Genomic DNA, 20127 nt, shown 5'->3' on the forward strand with positions numbered 1-20127 from the left:
GGAGCAAGGAGAGGGACCATGGACGTTGGAGGAGGAAACCCCACACCAGAGCTGCTCAGGTGAGTGAGTGTGACCTAGGCAGATGGGGGACATGGAAATAGATCTCAGTTTCTCTAGAAGAGGCTGATGCCTTTGAAAGGCTCTGAAGATATCTTATCTTGAAGGCTCAAAGCGTTTGGAGTTGTTTGGAGAGAGTTGGCAGAGCCCCTCCAATATCTGAATGCTCTCTCCAAGTATGACCCTTGCCGATACCCATTGTCTTCTTTGCTTGGCTTTTTGACAAGAAAGCTGTCTCTAATCTCTGTACCATGGATCACATACATACTACCCTATCTTACCTAGGGACTTTTTATTCTTCCTACTTCACTCCCACCCCCTTATCTTAGGTTCTTTTCTTGTACATTAGGTATTTTAAATTTTCTTCCCTTTTATTCCAATTCCTCATATCCATCCCTTATGCCTCCTCCCAAAGGCAACAGATCTAATGTGTTTGATCTTTGAATTTGTATGATATTCTCTTAAAGCCTGAAGTATTGGTTTATAAGTATGTATTTTTAGTATATATAAATTATATTGTGCTACATGTCTTTTTTTAAACACTCTTTGTTTATACATTTTTAAAATTTATTTATTTTCCTTATTTTTTTGGCTGTGTCAGGTCTTAGTTGCAGCACACAGGATCTTCATTGAGGCATGCAGGATGTTTGGTTATGGCCTGCAGTCTCTTCATTGCTGCACTCATGCTTCTTTCTAGTTGTGGCTCGTGGGCTTCTCTCTAGTTGTAGCGTTTGGGTTTTCTCTCTCTAATTGTGGCACATGGGGTCCAGGGCGCACAGGCTCAGTAGTTGTGGTGCGTGGGCTTAGTTGCCCCCTGGGCATATGGGATCTTAGTTCCCCGACCAGGGATAGAACCCGCATCCCCTGCATTGGAAGGCAGATTCTTTACCACTGGACCACCAGGGAAGTCCCTGTGCTACATGTCTTAATTATGTTCCTTTTTTTCACTCACCCCTAAGGTCTGTCCGTATTGCAGTGCTCATCTGGCTTCATTCATTCAAATTGCTGCATAGTGTTGCACAGTGTGCTAGCACCACATCTTATTGAACCATACACCCAGTGGTGAAACCTAGGTTTCTGTTAGCTGCCATTTAAGACAAACAACTCTACAATAAATTTCTACACAGATGTTCTCTTAGAGTGTGAGAATTTCTCAGGGATGTATATAGAAGAGAGGGTTTGCCTGATCATTGCATATTCTCATGCTGAATTTGAGCACCACCGTATTCTTCTTGAATTGGCTGCACTAATCTACTCTCCCAGCAATAGGGCACAGGGTTCTTCCTTTCCTCGAGTTTCTGCCAAGAATTAATATTACCAGAGTTTCTCATTTTGGGGCCAACTATGGGTATAAAGTGATATCTCATTTTTTATTTCTCATTTCTCCAATACCTAGTTTGAGCATTTCATTATTGACCATTTGTGGTCTCTTTGAGTTTCTCTCCTATGAGTGACCTTGCTCATGTTCCCCTAGTTTTGAATTGTTTCCTGTCTGTTTCATACTGATTTGCATCCAATTTATTATTTGCCCCCTTTTCCAGCCTTCTCATTATCCCCATAAATGAGGTTGCCCTACGGACCCTGTCTACTGTTCACCAGTCTTTTCTTCATATACATGCAAGGATTCATCCATCCTGAAATTCTGATGACTCTGTTTTTGACATCTCCAATCTGTTCTTCCCTGGTACTTTAGTACTACATTTAGCTACCCAGAAAGTTCCATTGAGATGTTTCTCTTGCTCCTCACTACATCAGAAATTGGAATCATTACCTCATGTATCAGAAACCCTTCTCACCTTCCAACTTTTCTCACATTTGTCAGTGTTTCTTAAATATTTCTGTCATTTTTAAGTTAATCACTCTACAGTTCCTACTGCTTTTCCATTTCTGAGAATATCATTTTCAGTTCTCAGTTCATCTTCTTAGTTCCCAGCAATATCACCCAAAACCAGCTCCATATTTTCTTACGCCTGGATTATAATTTTTCTATTACTGATTGTATTTGCTGATTCCATTCGTTTTATTAGTTCACTTCAAAAGCTAACGATAAATTTCATTGCCTAAAATGTTCTATTTATCTTGACATTAGCTTTATGAAAAACCTACAGTTATTCCCCATGACTTAGCATGTGACAATTAAACTCTTCATTCAGAGAGGCAAACAACATGGCCATGTATTTCGAATTCAAATGTGTATCTGTATATTTTGTATAACCTATGCTCAAGTCCATTTTTACCATAGTTTATGATTCTATGAGGTTTATTTATGTTAATAGTTCTATGAGTTTTGGGGAATTCCCTGGTGGTCCAGTGGTTAGGACCCAGCGCTTTCACTGCCAGGGCCTGAGTTCAATCCCTGGATGGGAAACAAAAAGCCTGTAAGCCACGTGGTGTGGCCAAAATAATAATAATAATAATAATTCTATGAGTTTTGACAAATGCATACGGTCATGTAACCACCACCACAGTCAAGATATAGAACAAAAATTACCTCAGGTCCCTTTATTGCTACTTCTTCCCACCACTTCCAGACCTGGAAAATACTGATGTCTTTTCTGTCTCTATAGTTTTGCCTTTTCCAGAATGTCATATAAATGGAATCATACAATATGAAGCTTTTTGAGCCTGGCTTCTTTCACTTAGCATAAAGCATTCAAAACTCATTCCTACTGTTGTGTTTTCCATAGTTTGTTCCTTTTTTATTTCTGAGTAGTATTCCATAGTATGGATGTATCACAGTTTATCCATTCACCAGCTGAAGGATATTTGGATGGTTTCCAGTTTTGGTGTTTATGAATAAAGGTGCTATGTTTATATATTTGTTTCCATATTTTGTGTGATATAAGATTTCATTCACTTGGGTAAATATCTAGGAGTCAGATTGCTGGGCTGTATGGTAAGTATATGTTTAACTTTACTAGAAACTGCCAAACTTTTCCAAAGTGGCTATACAATTTTCAATTCTAACCAGCTATGTATGAGAGTTCCAGTTGATCTGCATTCTCACCAGCACTTGGAATTGTCCATTTTTAAAACTTTTAGCCATTCTAATAGTAAGATAGTTGTATCTTACTGTGGTTTTAATTGGCATTTCCATAATATCTAATATTTGACATCTATATATCTTCTTTGGTGAAGTGTTTGTACAAATCTTTTGCCCAGTTTTCTATAGGGAACATTGTTTTCTTATTGTTGAGTTTTGAAAGTTCATTGTATATTATGGACACAAGTTATTTATCAGGTATGTGTTTTGTGAATTTTTTTATTTGCTTATCAGTGTCTTTCATGAGGCACTTAAAATTTGGACAAAGTCTAGTTTATTTTTTTTCTTATGTTATGGATTGTGTTTTTGGTGTTGTATCTAAGAAATCTTTACCTAATCCAAGGTCCCCCAAAAAATTAGGTCTTACATTTAGTTCTGTGATGCATTTTGCATTAATTTTTATATGTGATTTAAAGTATGGATCAGAGTTTTGTGTTTGTTCATTTTTGCACATGGCTATCCAATCATTTCAGCATCATTTATTTTAAAAAAAAAGCTATCCTTCTCTCAACTGAATTGCCTTTGCACCTTTATTGAAGATCAGTTGTCATATATATGTGGGTCTCTTTCTGGACTCTTCATTCTGTTCCATTGATCTATTCATGTATCTTTACACCATTCCCACACTGTCTTGATAAGTGTAGCTATGTAATAAATTTGAAATCGTGTCATATTAGTCCTCCAACTTTGTTCTTCTCTTTCAAATTGTTTTGGCTATTCTAAGTACTTTGTGTATCCATTTGAATTTTACAGTCAATTTTTCAATTTCTATGAAAGTGAATTTTGATTGTGATTACATTGAATCTATAAGTCAGTTTGGAGAGAATTAACATCTTAACATTATCAACTCTTCCAATCCAAATATATAAATGATTTGATAATTTATATATTGCAAACTGATTACCACCATAGCATTAGCCAACACCTCCATCCCATCACATAGTTACCATTTCTTTTTTGTGGTGAGAACATTTAAGGTCTACTCTCTAGGCAACATTCAAGTATATGACACAGTATCATTATCTATAGTCACCATGCTGCACATTAGATTTCCAGAACTTGTTCATCTTATAACTGGAAGTTTGTACCCTTTGACCAATAGCTCTCCATTCCCTCCACCCTCCAGTCCCTGGGAACCACCACTCTACTCTCTGCTTCTCTGAGTTTGACTTTCTTAGATTCCACATACAAGTGATAATACCATGCAGTATTTGTCTTTCTCTGACTTATTTCACTTAGCATGATGCCCTCAACGTTCAGACAAGTTGTAGCAAATGGCACAATGTCCTTCTTTCTCATGGCTGAATAATATTCCATTGCATGTATATACCACATCTTTATCCATTCAGTGTGGACAGACACTTGGGTTGTTTTCATATCTTGCTATTGTGAATAATGCTGCAATGAATATGGGAGTGCAGATATCTCTAAGAGATCCTGATTTCAATTCCTTGGGATATATACCCAGAAGTGGAATTGCTGGATCATACAATAGGTCTCTTTTGAATTTTTTGAGGAAACTCCATACTGTTTTCCATAGTAGCAGCACCAATTTACACTCCCACCAACAGTGCACAAGTGTTCCCTTTCCTCCACACCCTCATCAGCATTTGTTATCTCTTGTCTTTTTGATGAAAGCCATTCTAACAGGTGTGAGGTGTTATCTCGTTGTGGTTTTGACTTGCATTTCCCTGACGATTACTGCTATCAAGCACCTTTTCATGTACCTGTTTGCCATTTGTATGTCTTCTTTGGAAAACTGTCTGTTCAATTCTTCTGCCCATTTTTTAATCAGTTTTTTTTCTGCTATTGAGCTGTATATGTTCTTTATATATTTTGCATATTAACTCCTTATCAGATATATGACTTGTAAATATCTTCTCCCATTCCATAGGTTGCCTTTTCATTTTGTTGATTGTTTCCTTTGCTGTGCATTTTTAATGTTTTCTTGATGTCTGCCATATTTGATAGTGTTCCCCTAATCTGACTCTTTATTCTGTGCTCTATCTATTTAGATGATACATTTTCACCTTGTGATCAGATTTCACTATTTCATGAAATGGCTCTTAATTACTCCAGAATATATGGCTCTTTCTTTTTTCTCATCCTCCATCCCACAGGAACTCACAGAAAAACATAGGATTTTAGACTGTGTGGTAACTAAGGCTTTTTTTACCTCTAAGTTTTTTAGAAAGCTCCCAGAATTAAGAGCCTATTTCTCAGATTCACAGACATAGAGAACATACTTGTGGTTGCTGAGTGGGGGAGGGGTGGACTGGGAGTTTGGAATTAACAGATGCAAACTATTATATATAGAATGGATAAACAACAAGGTCTAACTGTATAGCACAGGGAACTATATTCAATATCCTGTGATAAACCATAATGAAAAAGAATTTTAAAAAAGATCCATTCTTACACTGAAAAAAAAGAGCCTGTTTCTTATTGTATAACTTGGGACCTAATCAGGAGAGAGAAACCACATACTAATTTGAACATGGAAAGTTTAACAAAGAATTATTAGTGCCACTGCAATGAGAAGCCCACGCATCGCAACAAAGAGTAGCCCCCACTCGCTGCAACTAGAGGAAGCCCACGTGCAGCAACAAAGACCCAACGCAGCCAAAAATAAATAAATAAATAGATTTGAAAAAAAGAATTATTAGCTATTGTGGGATTGAGGTAACAAGGGATTAGCCAGCAAAAGTAAAGAGAACTCTAAAGAATAAAGGAATAGCAAATTAGTGTGGGAGAGTATCTCTAAGGCTGTGAAGGAACACCCAAGGAAGTGCCTCCCCTGCTTCCCAGGGATGAATCCAGACCTTATAGGGAAGGCATATCCATGGCTCACAGCATGGCAGCTGTCATGCCACACTGGTTGAACTTACTGGAAATCTACCCTCTGAGGTTCCAGAAAAAGCTGATCATAGGGAAGTGTCTCATTGGAAATATTCCACTACAAGCCACCTGAGAGGGATGCCAGGATAAACTGCTGGGTGCTGGGTGCTTCTGGCTGCAATGCACTGCAGAAGCTGGGTGCTTGGGAAGCCATATGAGTGGCAGGAGCTGGGTGCTAAAGAAGTGACCTGCACTGCAAGATCTGGGTGCTTGGGAAGCTGCATGTGCATTAGGAGCCAGATGCTGCTGAAGCCACCACACTGCTGAAGCCTGGTAATAGACAAGCTGCCCTTGCTGGAGGAGCCTGCTGAGTGAGCTCACTAGAACCAGGAAGCAAAATCCCTTCCTCCAGTGTTTCCCCATCACCCTGTATTGACAAGGTTCAACATCATGCCAGATGGCAAAGGAAAAAAGACTCAGATCCATTTTTGTAGAGCGGACAAGGAAGGGTGAATTGGAGGTTGAAAGGCAAAAAATTGATAACTGTAACACTTACTCTTCAGTTTTCTGAAGCCAAGCATGGAAAATATTTAGTAAACTTAAATTTATTGAATTTGGGAAGATAGGCAGAGGAGGATATTTTTCTCTCTTTCAGAAGGATCCTTCAAATATTTGATCAGAAGAATTCAAAAAACCATAGATTATATTTGGAAAGGGAAGATAATTGCATGAAATGTTAATAATTTCAGGCTCTGTGTGTTAATTCTCTCTGTTATAACACAAAACTGTGCCAAATTTAGTATCAATATGAGTGGTACTGTGTCTGCTTTATACATTCATAGCAGATATAACCTCCCTAGAGGTGTACTAAAATTAGAGCTGATATCAAGGACAATACCTTCTGAATATGCACAGAGGAGCAAAGCAACAAGCTTAATATAACTGTATCCTCTCTTACATAAGCATTCTCAGGTGAATGGGTGCATTCAACAAATCAACTCTGATCTTGTTGGGTCATTCAAGGACCATGTTCCAAGTTATTGCTCTGCCATCTCCTAGAGTATTGTTGTCAGCTGGGTGGTTGATGTTGGGTCATTGTTGAGTCCTCTGGGCTGGGGAAGGGGGAATGGGGGAGATTTGCCCACTGTCTTAAAGCCTGGCCTAGGAGTGGTACATATCACTTCTGCTCATATTCCACTGGTGAGGACAAAGTGAGACTGGTAAACGTAATGCCCAGCTATGTTCTATTACTATAAAAGAAGAGGTGAATAGATTTTGGTGGATGGCTTGCAGTTTCTGCCATAGATGGTTTGCCCTCTCCTATTTGACACTTGTTGAAAGCATATATTTTTCCTATAGATATAGAGGAATTGGTATTTGAGGACTATAAATTTAATGTAGATGCTCATAATTGTTCAGAGGGAAAAGCAAGAGGAAGCAGAGAGATTATTAATGTTTTAGACCTAATATGTAATAAGGACATACATTCTGAAATATTTCTTCCATTCAGGCTTACCTTTAACAGACTTCAGTTTCTTCTTCTGGTTACTCTACTCACTGTCCTGACTTCCTACATAGTGGATATAGATTCCCAGGTTCAAATCCCATCTCTTATTTATTTAGCTATTTTTTTGATTAATTTCTTTTTTTTTTTTTTTTTTTGCTGTGTTGCATCTTCGTTTCTGTGCGAGGGCTTTCTCTAGTTGTGGCAAGCGGGGGCCACTCTTCATCACGGTGCGTGGGCCTCTTACTATCGCGGCCTCTCTTGTTGCGGAGCACAGGCTCCAGACGCGCAGGCTCAGTAGTTGTGGCTCACGGGCCTAGTTGCTCCGTGACATGTGGGATCCTCCCAGACCAGGGCTCGAACCCGTGTCCCCTGCATTAGCAAGCAGATTCTCAACCACTGCGCCACCAGGGAAGCCTTATTTAGCTATTTGATCTTCAGCAAGTTACATAACTTCTCTGTGCTTCTGTTTTCTCATCTGTGAAACATGATTGATAATGATAGCTACCTCTTAGGGTTTAGTGAAGATTAAATGAGCTGCTTTGTGTAAAGCACTTGGAAGTGCCTGGCGCATCATAAATGGTATATAATTGTTTTACATAGAGTAAGTGTTCTAGAAGAATTTCATATTACTATTTTCATTATTGTCATAAGAACTCTTCCATTTCTCTGTTCATCCTGTCCAAACTCCATGTACCCTCTATTCTCTGATAATTATTCTGGAGTCATTTTCATTTTTTTCTCTTTCTTTTTAGATGAGGATAATGGGCAAACCCAACAACAGAGAATTTCTGGAGAAGTTTCATTACACTGTGAGAAATTTGGTCAGTCCATAGGAAAAGATTCATTGTGTTCCATTGTAGAAGAACTGTGGCAAGATAATGACCGGCTAGAGAGATATCAAGAAAACCAAAATAACCCTTTAAGTCATGTGAAAGTATTGATTAAGGAGAGGGGCTATGAATGTAAAAACATTGAAAAAATAATTCACGTGAGTACCAGGCTTGTTCCTTCCATTAAAAGACTCCATAACTATGACACATTTGGAAAGAGTTTGAAGCATACTTTAAACTTACATAATCATAATAAAAGCAATGCAACAAAGAACTTTGATAAAATTTTTAGAAATGGCAACAATTTTGCCCATAGCTCTTCCTCTACTAAGAATGAGAATGCTAATACAAGAGCAAACTCCTGTGAACTTAATCAATGTGAAAAACATCTTGGCCACAAGCAAGTTCTCACCCACCATCAGAAAATTCATACTGAAGAGAAACTTTATGTGTGTACTCAATACGTACAGACGTTCACCCAAAAGTCACATCTTTTTGAGCATCAGAGAATTCATGCTGGAGAAAAATCCCATGAATGCAACAAGCGTGAGAATGTCTTCACTCAGAAGCCGCAAACTGAGGTACCTCAAAGTGTTTACACAAGAGAGAAACCTTTTATATGTACTCAATGTGGGAAGGCCTTTACACTCAGGTCAAACCTCATTACACATCAGAAAATTCATACTGGGCAGAAACCCTATAAATGCAGTGAATGTGGAAAAGCCTTTTTCCACAGATCATATCTCTTTAGACATATGAGAATTCATACAGGAGAAAAACCTTATGAATGCAGTGAATGTGGAAGAGGCTTCTCCCAGAATTCTGACCTCAATATACATCAGAAAACTCATACTGGAGAGAAACACTATGCATGCAGTGAATGTGGGAAAGCCTTCACAAGAAAATCAGCACTCAGGATGCATCAAAGAATTCACACAGGAGAGAAACCTTATGTATGCACTGAATGTGGGAAGGCCTTCATCCAGAAATCCCATTTCAATACACATCAGAGAATTCATACTGGAGAAAAACCTTATGAATGCAGTGATTGTGGGAAATCGTTCATTAAGAAATCACAACTCCATGTGCATCAAAGAATTCATACAGGAGAAAAACCTTATATATGTACAGAATGTGGAAAGGTCTTTACTCATAGGACAAATCTCACTACACATCAGAAAACTCATACTGGAGAGAAACCGTATATGTGTGCCGAATGTGGAAAGGCTTTCAGTGATCAGTCAAATCTCATTAAACACCAGAAAACTCATACTGGAGAGAAACCCTATAAATGCAATGGCTGTGGAAAGGCCTTCATATGGAAGTCACGCCTCAAAATACATCAGAAATCTCATATTGGAGAGAGACACTATGAATGCAATGAATGTGGGAAAGCCTTTATCCAGAAATCAACACTCAGTGTGCATCAGAGAATCCATACAGGAGAGAAACCCTATGCTTGTCCTGAATGTGGGAAGGCCTTCATCCAGAAATCACACTTCATTGCACATCATAGAATTCATACTGGAGAGAAGCCTTATGAATGTAGTGACTGTGGGAAATGCTTCACAAAGAAGTCACAACTCCGGGTGCATCAGAAGATTCACACAGGAGAGAAACCCAATATATGTGCTGAATGTGGAAAGGCCTTCACTGACAGGTCAAATCTCATAACACACCAGAAAATCCATACTAGAGAGAAACCCTATAAATGCAGTGACTGTGGAAAAACCTTCACCTGGAAATCACGCCTCACTATCCATCAGAAATCTCATACTGGAGAGAGACACTATGAATGCAGTAAATGTGGGAAAGCTTTCATCCAGAAAGCAACACTAAGTTTGCATCAGATAATTCATACAGGGAAGAAACCTTATGCTTGTACAGAATGTCAGAAGGCCTTCACTGACAGGTCAAATCTCATTAAACACCAGAAAACTCATAGTGGAGAAAAACTCTATAAAGCCAGTGACTGAAAATGCCTTCAGCTGGAAATCACAACTGGATATGCATCAGCTGTCTCATAGTGGAGAGATGAGGAGTGCCTGATGCATCAATCATTGTGCAGGGGGAGTAGATATGACAGACTACAAACAGCCTAAGTGAACAGAAGGCAAACAAAGCCAAGTATCCTTCAGTCAGGTGGAATACAAGTTGATATGCAATTATATGCATAGGGAGACACTTCAATAAAGCATTTGAGCAATAGCCCTGTTTGGTTTTATGATTCACACAGGTACTCTCAATCTCCTGCAGATGGTAGAAATAGAGACCCCAGGAGATGACTTGTAATCTCCTGTGTTTCACTTTTTGGATAAAGGGCTTTATAAATTCAGCACAGATTTGTCCTTCATACCTTGGGATGTAAAAGTCCTTAATACTGGCCATTTTTTTTTCAACTTTCTAGGGTGGGGAGAAGAGTATTCATTGTTCAAACACCTCCAGGGCACTGAAGTCAAGGCAAAAACCAATTTGGGAATGTATAATAGATCTATGAGTAGAAGCCAGAAGTTCTTGTTATCATTGACATTTAAGACACAGAAAATATTGCCCTGAGGAACCGTTCTTTCTCTTCCCTTTGAGAAGTCACCATGGTATTTTTTTTTAATTAAATAGAATTTTTAAACTTAAAGTCTGACTTTATGCATTGGCAAATTAAGCATATCTCTAGCCTATGTTACAGGAATAGAGTTATTAAATGTTACACACACCTAAAGGTGGCAATTGTTCCCTCATTAATTCTATGCTATGGCAGCAGGTGATTCACACTCGAAAATGGTAGGCATACCTTCTAACCTGTACCAAAAAAGCTATCATTTATGTAAGCTGCAGGCCATAAACTTCTTATCCCCTTAGTAACTGACCCTAAGACAATGAAACTGAGCCACAACACTCTGGACTTCCCATCTCATCCACTGAAGCTTCTGCTTTCTTTGGGATTTCTGTTTGAAAAACAATGGTTAAGAAATTGGATTTCAATACATAAAACTTTGGTGGTTTTTCTTCCAATTTAGTTAATTTGATATATTCATTTCCTACATGCACATTAAGAGTAATTTTGTGTACATTGCTATGGGATAAAGTCATGTTGCATTGTAGTTTTTTAGCCTAAGATATGATTATAGTTTATTATAGTTGAATAACTGGAAGACTTCTCTAGAAAGAACACTGCTTTTTTTAAAGCACTGATATATAAACGCTTTCTTGATTTCAGTTAAATGTTTTTTGCAATACTCATAAGAAAGGGGCTTTCTTTTTAGCGTGTAATTTTATTTTGTTTTTAAACCTTTTTATTAAAGTATGCATACAGAAAATGCATATATCAAGCATACAGCTCAATGAATTCTCACAAACTGAACACTGATCAAGAAACAGAACATGACCAGCACCCCAGAAAAACTCCCTGTGCTCCCTTCCAGGCCTTACTGTCCACCTACCCCGCCAGGTGAACACTACCCTGACTTAAATAGCTTTGTCTGCTTGGTATTTTATATAAATTGAGTCAAACAATTATATTGCATATTTTGGTAATATACTCTTAAGTGTTTATCTTCTTTCATTCACATTGTAAATATGAGATTTGTCCATATTGTTGAATGTAGTTATGGATAATTCTTATTGTCATGTTTTATTCCATTCTGTGAATACTCTACAATATATTTATCCATTCTATTATTAATGGACATTTGTGTTGTTTGCAGCTTGGGGCTATTGGGAATAGTGCTACTATAAATACTTTAGTACCTGTCTATTGGTGAACATATTTATGAACTTCTGTTAGGTATATATCTAGAAGTTGAACTGCCAGGCTATATGGTGTTCATGCTCAGCTAGTTTATAAAACTAGTTTTCCAAAGTGGCTTCGCCAATGTACACTCCCACCAGCACAGTATATGAGTTCTATTTGCTCCACATCCGTGTCAACACTTGGTATTTTCCATCATTTTTACTGTAGCCATTATGGTGGATGTATAGTGATATCTCAGTGTGATTTAATTTTTATTTCCTTATCCTCCAATCTCACCATCTTCCCAAGACAGTTGACTGATATCTCAGATCTGAAACCCAGGCATGGCTCTCATGTGACTGTACCATTTTACATCTCACCAGCAATAGTAAGTAATTAGTAACTTTAAATCTTTCCACACAAAAATGCCCAAAGCTTGATGGTTTAACTGGTTAATTGCATTAAACATTTGAGGAGAAATAATATCAACACTCCACAAAATCTTTCAGAAAATAGAGGAGGAAGGAACACTCCCCAACTCTTATGAGGCCAGTATTACCCTGATACTTAAGCCATACAAACACATCACAAGAAAATAAAACTACAGACCAACATTTCTCATGAACATAGATGTAAAAATCTTCAACAAAATATTAGCAAAATGAATCCAGCAACATATAAAAGGATTATACATCATGACCAAGTGGGGTTTATTCCAGTGATATAAGGCTGCTTCAACATTCAAAAATCAGTCAACGCAATCTACCATATTATATATACAAGGTAAAGAAGAAAAATCACATGATCTACAAATTCAATACAACTTTATCAAATTTCCAGCAGACTTTGTTCCCCAGAAATTGATAAGCTAATCCTAATATTTATATAGAAATAGAAAAGACCAAGATTAACAAACAGGAATTTGCTAAAAAGCAAAGTGGAAGGACAGTAACCTCCCAATTTCAAAACTATAAAACTACAGTAATCAAGACAGTATGGTACTGGCATGGGGATAGAGACATAGATCAATGGAACAGAACAGAGAGTCTAGGAATAAACCCTGATACTTATGGTAAAAATATTTTTTACAAAAGTGTGAAGGCAATTCATTGGGGAAAGAAAAGTCTTTTCAACATTTGGTGCAAGAATAATTACATATCCACATGCAAAAAGATGAATTTAAATCTACACACCATACTAAAAATTAACAAAAAAATGGATCAGATATGTAAATATAAAAGCTAAAACTATAAAAGTTTTAGCAGAAAACATAGGAGAAAAATCTCTGTGACCTTGTACTAGGCAAGGAATTCTTAAGTAGGACACCAAGAGCATGATCCATAAAGAAAAAATGATAAATTAGACTTCATCAAAATGAAAAAGGTTTAAACTTCAAAAGGTACCATTAAGAAAATGAAAAGACAAAGCACAGACAGGGAGAAAACACTTGTAAATCATTTACCTGATAAAGGACTTGTATCCAGAATATATACAGAACACTTACAACTCAATAAAAAGAGGACAAGCAACCCAGTTTAAAATTAGGCTGAAGATTTGAAGAGATATTTCACCAAAAAATATATACAAATAAGCACATGAAGAGATGCCCAACATCACTAGTCATTAGAGAAATTCTAACTAAAACCACAATGAAATACCACTTTATATGTACTAAAACGGCTAAAATAAAAAAAAAATTATAATAAATGTTGGCAAGGATATGGAAAATCAGGAACTTTCCTACATTTCTGGTGTGACTGCATTAAAATGGTATAGCCATTTTGGAGAAGTTTGGCAGTTTCTTAAAAAGTTGATCATAAATTTACCAGAGGACCCAGTACTGCCATTCCCATTATCTATCCAAAAGATATGTAATGTTTTCGTGCAAACTCTTACACTTGAATATTCATAACAGCATTATTCATACAAGACAAAAAGTGGAGACAATCCAAATGTCCATCAACCAGCAAGTAGATAAACAAAATGTGGTACATTCAGCAATAAAAAAGAACAAATACTAATAAATACTACAGCATGAACTGTTCAACTATGGATGAACTTTAAAAATATGCTAAGTGAAAGAAGTGAGACACAAAAGATCTAGTATTGTATTTGCCTATTGTATTTATATGAAATGTCCGCAAAAGTAAAATACAGAGATCTGTAGATTAGTGGTTGTCTGGGTGTGAGAATGGGAATCGTCATTAACTGTTAATTAGTACAAGGAATCTTATTGGGGTGATTGAAATGTTACAGAACTTGATTGTGATGATGGTTGCACAACTAGGTAAATTTAATAAAGGTCATTGAGGTGATCCTTAATTCCATTCCTGTTTAAACATCTGGGTTCCCTGCCATAACATCTGTTGCCACCCATATCTAGAATGAAGTGTTGTCTTGGAGCTTGTTGTACATTTAAGAATAAACTTTTGTTTTTTTTAAAAAGGTCATTGAACTGTACAATTTAAATATGGATCCTAAATTATACCTCAATAAAGTTGTTTCTTTTTCAGAGTTGTTTTGGCTATTCTACATCCTTTACATTTCCATATAAATTGTAGAATAAGTTTGTTCATTTCAACAACAAAAAAAGCTGCTGTGATTTTTACTGAGATTGGTTTGAATCTATAGATCAATTTGGGGAGAATTGAAATGTTAACAATATTGAGTTTTCTGACCCATAAATCAGGTATATCTCTCTGTTTAATTTCTCTCAACAATATTTTGTAATTTTCAGTGTACAGGTCTTTCACATCTGACAAATTATTCCCTAACCATTTCACATTCTGATGCTATTTTACTTGGTGTTGTCTTATTTCCACTTTATTGTGTAGTATTCATTTTTCGTTTCAATTACTTATTGTTAATTACTAGTATATAGAAAAGCAATTGATGTTTGTATGCTTATCTTGGGCAGAAGTTGGAACAGTCCCCACACAAGACTGCCCTCACTCTGACACCAATTGCAAGTTCAAGGGTTCACCCTCAGTTTCAATAATTCAAATCCATCCTGTAAAGCCATTACATGATTTTCATATTTTTATACCAATTTTATTACTCTTCCTCTCTGATCTACCTCTATTTATACCTTATGATAAACTTGTGTGAAACTATTTAGCATAGAGATTAGCTGATGGTTAGCTAAATCCAATTCTTCCTTAAGCTAGTCATTTGCCATCAGTGTTATATCCTGAAAAGTTTTTAACTCAATTTCCCCATGTATTTGACCATCAATATAAATATAGTCTTAGCAACAACAGCAGTGTTACACCATATTATAACATGATAGTAGATGTAATCTGCATACAACACCGTACCTATAGTCAACATAATACTGTGCATTTAAAATTTGTCAAGAGAGTAGATGTCTTGTTAAGTGTTCTTTCCAAAATAAAGTACTCAAAAGATATTGGCACGTTCATCTCCCAGAACAATATCACTCGGTTTGCAGACTTCTATTTGACCTTCTCAGGTTCCAAAAGTAGGAGTAGTCTTGGCAACATATGGCTTCATTCTTTCTGGCATTTGGTTTAATTGAGTTAAGAGACAATATCACCTCTTACTCTAAGCTTTTTGGGCACCAATGTAATGGATTTCCCTTGTTGCATAACCTATTTATTCATTCTTTTACTCTCAGCTATATTCATTTTTCTCTCCATTTATCATTGAATTTGATCCAAACTTTACCACCTTTGGAGGGGACAATAGGTTCGGCCACTGTGCTGGTCCAGATTGCCAGCAGCAATACCAGTCTAACAAATGCTTCCCCTTCAGTCCACTCCCATTTATCTAGGGTATCATCACAAGTACAGAACTAGTGGTCTATCTCAACCACTAGGTAATACAGCTGTATTCACTGTCAACCCCAAGTTTGCCAAGTTGGGTGAAGGCACAGTCTATCAATCACATTATGCCTTTAGGAATTCTGATGCAAAAGTTTGAAAGTACAATTAAAGTTCTTGCCTCGGAATCATCCCAGCTTCTGGCCCCTGCAATTGCAGCCCTGGTCCTGGGACACTGAATCAGGTAGGAATAAAAAAACATTGAAGTGTTGTGGGGGGAAACTGTATAGTCATACCAGCATCTTCTCCCACCTCCTCTTCCCCAGATTCTTCTGAAAAGTGAAGGAATCTATCTATTGGAGACCCTCTCTTGGCCACCCTCATGTTGAGTGTGAGCACACACTGTAAAGACGTGTAAGTCAGCCCTGCATGCCCTTATCTCCCCCAGTTTTAGACAACAAATATTTCAGTTGCCTTTTCTAAGTCTCTATCAAAGCACCACTCCTAGGATACCTCTTTGCTCATTGTTGGATGCTATAGATTGTTATTGTGGACTGAATTGTGTTCCCTCAAAATTTATATCTGGAAACCCTAACCCTCAATGTGCTTATATTTGGAGATGGGTCCTTCAAGGAGGTAATTAAAGTTAAATGAGGTTGTAAGGGTAGAGCCCTAATCCAAAAGGACTAATGTCCTTATAAAAAGAGGAAGCAATACCAGTGGTGTACAAGCACAGAGAAAATGCCATGTGAGGACACAGTGAGAAGGTGGTCATCTATAAATTGGGAAGACAGGTCTCACCAGAAACCAATCCTACTGGCAGCTTGATCTTGGACTCTCAGACTGTGAGGAAATAAATTTCTGTTGTTTAAGTCACCCAGTCTGTGGTATCTTGTTATGGTAGCCCAAGCAGACTAATACAGTTGTAAAGTGTGTTCCTTGGTCTGAAGAATGTAACTCGATGGTCCAAATTGGTACAATATCTTCTGTTCTGGTCATTTTATAGTAGTCTGAGCATTTGCATCTCCCTCCAGGTATGCACAGCTCAGTTCAGGGTGTCTATTCCTGTCAGGACCCATTTGTAGCCTCTCCCAATTTGCTGAAAAACATTAATCTACACATCCAAGAGCTCAACAAACTCCAAGCAGGATAAATTCAAAAAGATCATTACCCAGACACATCATAATAAAAATGCAGAAGGGCAACTACAAAGAGAAAATCTTGAAAGCAGCAAGAGAAAAATGACTCATATAGAAGAGAACCCCAATAACATTCACAACTGACTTCAAAAACAACAGAGGCCGGGGCTTCACTGGTGGTGCAGTGGTTGAGAGTCCACCTGCCGATGCAGGTGACACAGGTTCGTGCCCCGGTCCGGGAATATCCCACATGCCACAGAGCAGCTGGGCCCGTGAGCCATGGCCGCTGAGCCTGCGCATCCGGAGCCTGTGCTCCGCAACGGGAGAGGCCACGGCAGTGAGAGGCCCGCGTACTGCAAAAAAACAGAGGCCAGAAGGCAATGGAATGACATATCCAAAGTACTGGAAGAAAAAAACCTACCAACCAAGAATCTCATATCCAGCAAAACTATCTTCTAAAAATGAAGGAAGAATAAACAAATTCCCAGATAAACACTCAGCTTCTTGAATCTGTAGGTTTGTCTTTTACCAAATCTAGGAAGTCTTCAGCAATTATTTCTTTGAGTAGTTCTTCAGTCATGCCCTATTTCTCCTCTCCTCCAGGACTATTAAATATTTTGTTATAATCCCACAAGTCCCTGAGGATCCATTCATTTTTTAAAAATATTTCTTTATTTATTTGGTTGCACCAGATCTTACTTGCAGCAGGTGGACTCCTTAGTTGTGGCATGCAAACTCTTGGTTGCGCATGCATGTGGGATCTAGTTCCCGGACCAGAGATAGAACCCGGGCCCCCTGCATTGAGAGCGTGGAGTCTTCACCACTGCTCCACCAGGGAAGTCCCCCATTCATTTTAAAATTTTATTTTCTCTCTGTTGTTCAAACTGGGTAATTTCTGTTCTTCTATCTTCCAACTCACTGATTTCTTCATCTGTTTCTCCACTGAGCTCATCTTTTGAGTTTTTTATTATGGTTATTCTATTTTTCAGTTCTAAATTTCCATTTGGTTTTTATTTATATCTTCTACATCTTTGCTGAGACCTTCTATTTCTTTTCTGTGACTCTATTTTGTCATCTGTTTCAAATGTGTTCATAATTGATCATTGAAGCATTTTTATTATGGCTACTTTAAAATCTTTGTCAGATAAGTCTAACATCTCTGTCATCTTGGTGTTCACATGTATTCCTGATTCTTGGTGTGAAAAGTGATTTTCAATTGAAAGATGACCATTTTCATGGAATTCCCTGGTGGTCCAGTGGTTAGGACTTTACGTTCTCACTGCCATGGCCTGGGTTCAACCCCTGGTCAGGGAACTAAATTCCCACAAGCTGCACAGCCGGAAAAAAACAAAGGAAGATGAACATTTTCTATATTATGTTGTAAGATCCTGGTTCTTATTTATGGCCGCGCCACAGGGCTTGTGGGATCTTAGTTCTCCAACCAGGGATTGAACCCAGGCCCACGGCAGTAAAAGTGCTAAGTCCTAACCACTGGACCACCAAGGAATTCCCTAAACCTTCTGTCTAAGCTGGCTTTTTCTGACACCACTCCAGCAGGGAAAAGGAGTGGAGGATGCCAGTTTGTTAATGCCAGCTGTGGGAAGAAGTCTAGTTTCCCCACTCAGTCTCTGTTAATAACAGAGTTGGGAGACTCCTTGCTACTGCTGGGCAAGACTGGGAGTTCCACAACCAAGTGGGACTCCACTATTTCCCTGGCTGGAAGGTGTAGCAGTGCCTCCCTACTCTTTTCCACATGGCCTCCAATGACACCACCCTAGGGGAAAAGAGAGGGGTGCCTTGATGCTGATATGTGAGAAAGGAAGTCTAGGCTCCCTGTATGGTTTCCACTGACATCATATAGGTGAGGGCTCATTACCACCCAGTGCGGACAAAAGTCCTGGCTTCATAGTCGATTTTTTCTGACACCACCTTGGCAGGGGTTTGGCATGACTTTTACAGTCTGTTCAGGGTGAAAATATAAGCTCTTCACTTGGCATTTATTAGCATGGATGGGAGTTGGACCACATTTTTTTTCTATACTGTTGGGATGCAGTAAAGCAACTATTTTCTGAAAGTTTACCATATTGTTAAGTTGCCCATTCCCTGGTTCTTTTACTAGACAGAACTGGCTTTTGTAGCGTCTTTTTTCTTGTCTGGGCCCATTGGCATTTCTAGGTTGCCAGGTTCTCCACCATTGTCATATATAAGAGGCAAAAAGAAAACCCATAGAACAAATGTTCTTCCCCCCCCCCCCCGAGCCGTGTCACACAGCTGTGGGATCTCAGTTCCCTGACCAGGGATTGAACCCAGGCCATGACAGGGAAACACCGAGTCCTAACCACTAGGCCACCAGGGAACTCCCAATGTGCTCTTTTCTTTGGGGTCCTGAGGTCCTTAGCCAGCTTGTCTCCTTCACTCCACCTTTCTGAGTCAGCTTATGTTTGTTTTATAAATATCATTTCCAAAGTTTTTTATTGTACTTAGCAAGAGGAATAGGGAAAAGTGCATCTGCTCCATTCTCCCAGAAGTGGAAATCGTGTAATTGGGTCTTTTAAAATATTTCCCGGGCTTCCCTGGTGGTGCAGTGGTTAAGAATCCGCCTACCAATGCAGGGGAAATGGGTTTGAGCCCTGGTCCAGGAAGATCCCACATGCCACAGAGCAACTAAACCTGTGCACCACAACTACTGAACCTGTGCTCTAGAGCCTGCAAGCCACAACTATTGAGCCTGCGTGCCACAACTACTGAAGCCCACGCGCCCTAGAACCCATGCTCTGCAACAAGAGAAGCCACTGCAATGAGAAGCCCGCACACCGCAAGGAGGAGTAGCCCCCGCTCGCCACAACTAGAGAAAGCCCATGCGCAGCAACAAAGCCCCAACTCAGCCAAAAATAAATTAATTAATTAATTAATTAATTTTAAAAAATATTTCCGATATCTCTACTTACTTTCTGAGCATGTGGAATACATTTACAATAACTTTTAAAATATCCTTGTCTGCTAATACTAACCTCTGTGTCACTTCTGGGTTGGTTGATTGCTTGATTATTCTCATTACTTTTCCTATTTTCTTAACTCTTTTCATGCCTGGTAATATTTGATTGAATGCCAGACATTGTGAATTCTATTTTGTTGGGTACTGGACATATATGCATTTCTATAAGTCATCTGGAGTTTTGTTCTGGGACACAGCTAAGTTACTTG

General features: G+C 38.4%; 2 protein-coding genes across 2 annotated transcripts in view; one reads left to right on the forward strand and one right to left on the reverse strand.

The window, feature by feature from the left end:
- The window catches only part of ZNF41 (zinc finger protein 41), a 52015-nt gene extending 40069 nt beyond the window's left edge, over positions 1-11946 (forward strand). The window contains exons 4-5 of the mRNA XM_069540371.1: positions 5-59; positions 8198-11946. Of these exons, the coding sequence (XP_069396472.1) occupies positions 5-59; positions 8198-10251 (2109 nt within the window). The 3' untranslated portion in view covers positions 10252-11946. The remainder of the gene's footprint in view (positions 1-4; positions 60-8197) is intronic.
- ZNF157 (zinc finger protein 157) overlaps positions 1-20127 on the reverse strand; it is a 505987-nt gene that overhangs the window by 449301 nt on the left and 36559 nt on the right. The gene's annotated exons all lie outside the window — the stretch shown is intronic.

The sequence above is a fragment of the Delphinus delphis genome, chromosome X, assembly GCF_949987515.2.
Source record: "Delphinus delphis chromosome X, mDelDel1.2, whole genome shotgun sequence".
Lineage (NCBI taxonomy): Eukaryota > Metazoa > Chordata > Mammalia > Artiodactyla > Delphinidae > Delphinus > Delphinus delphis.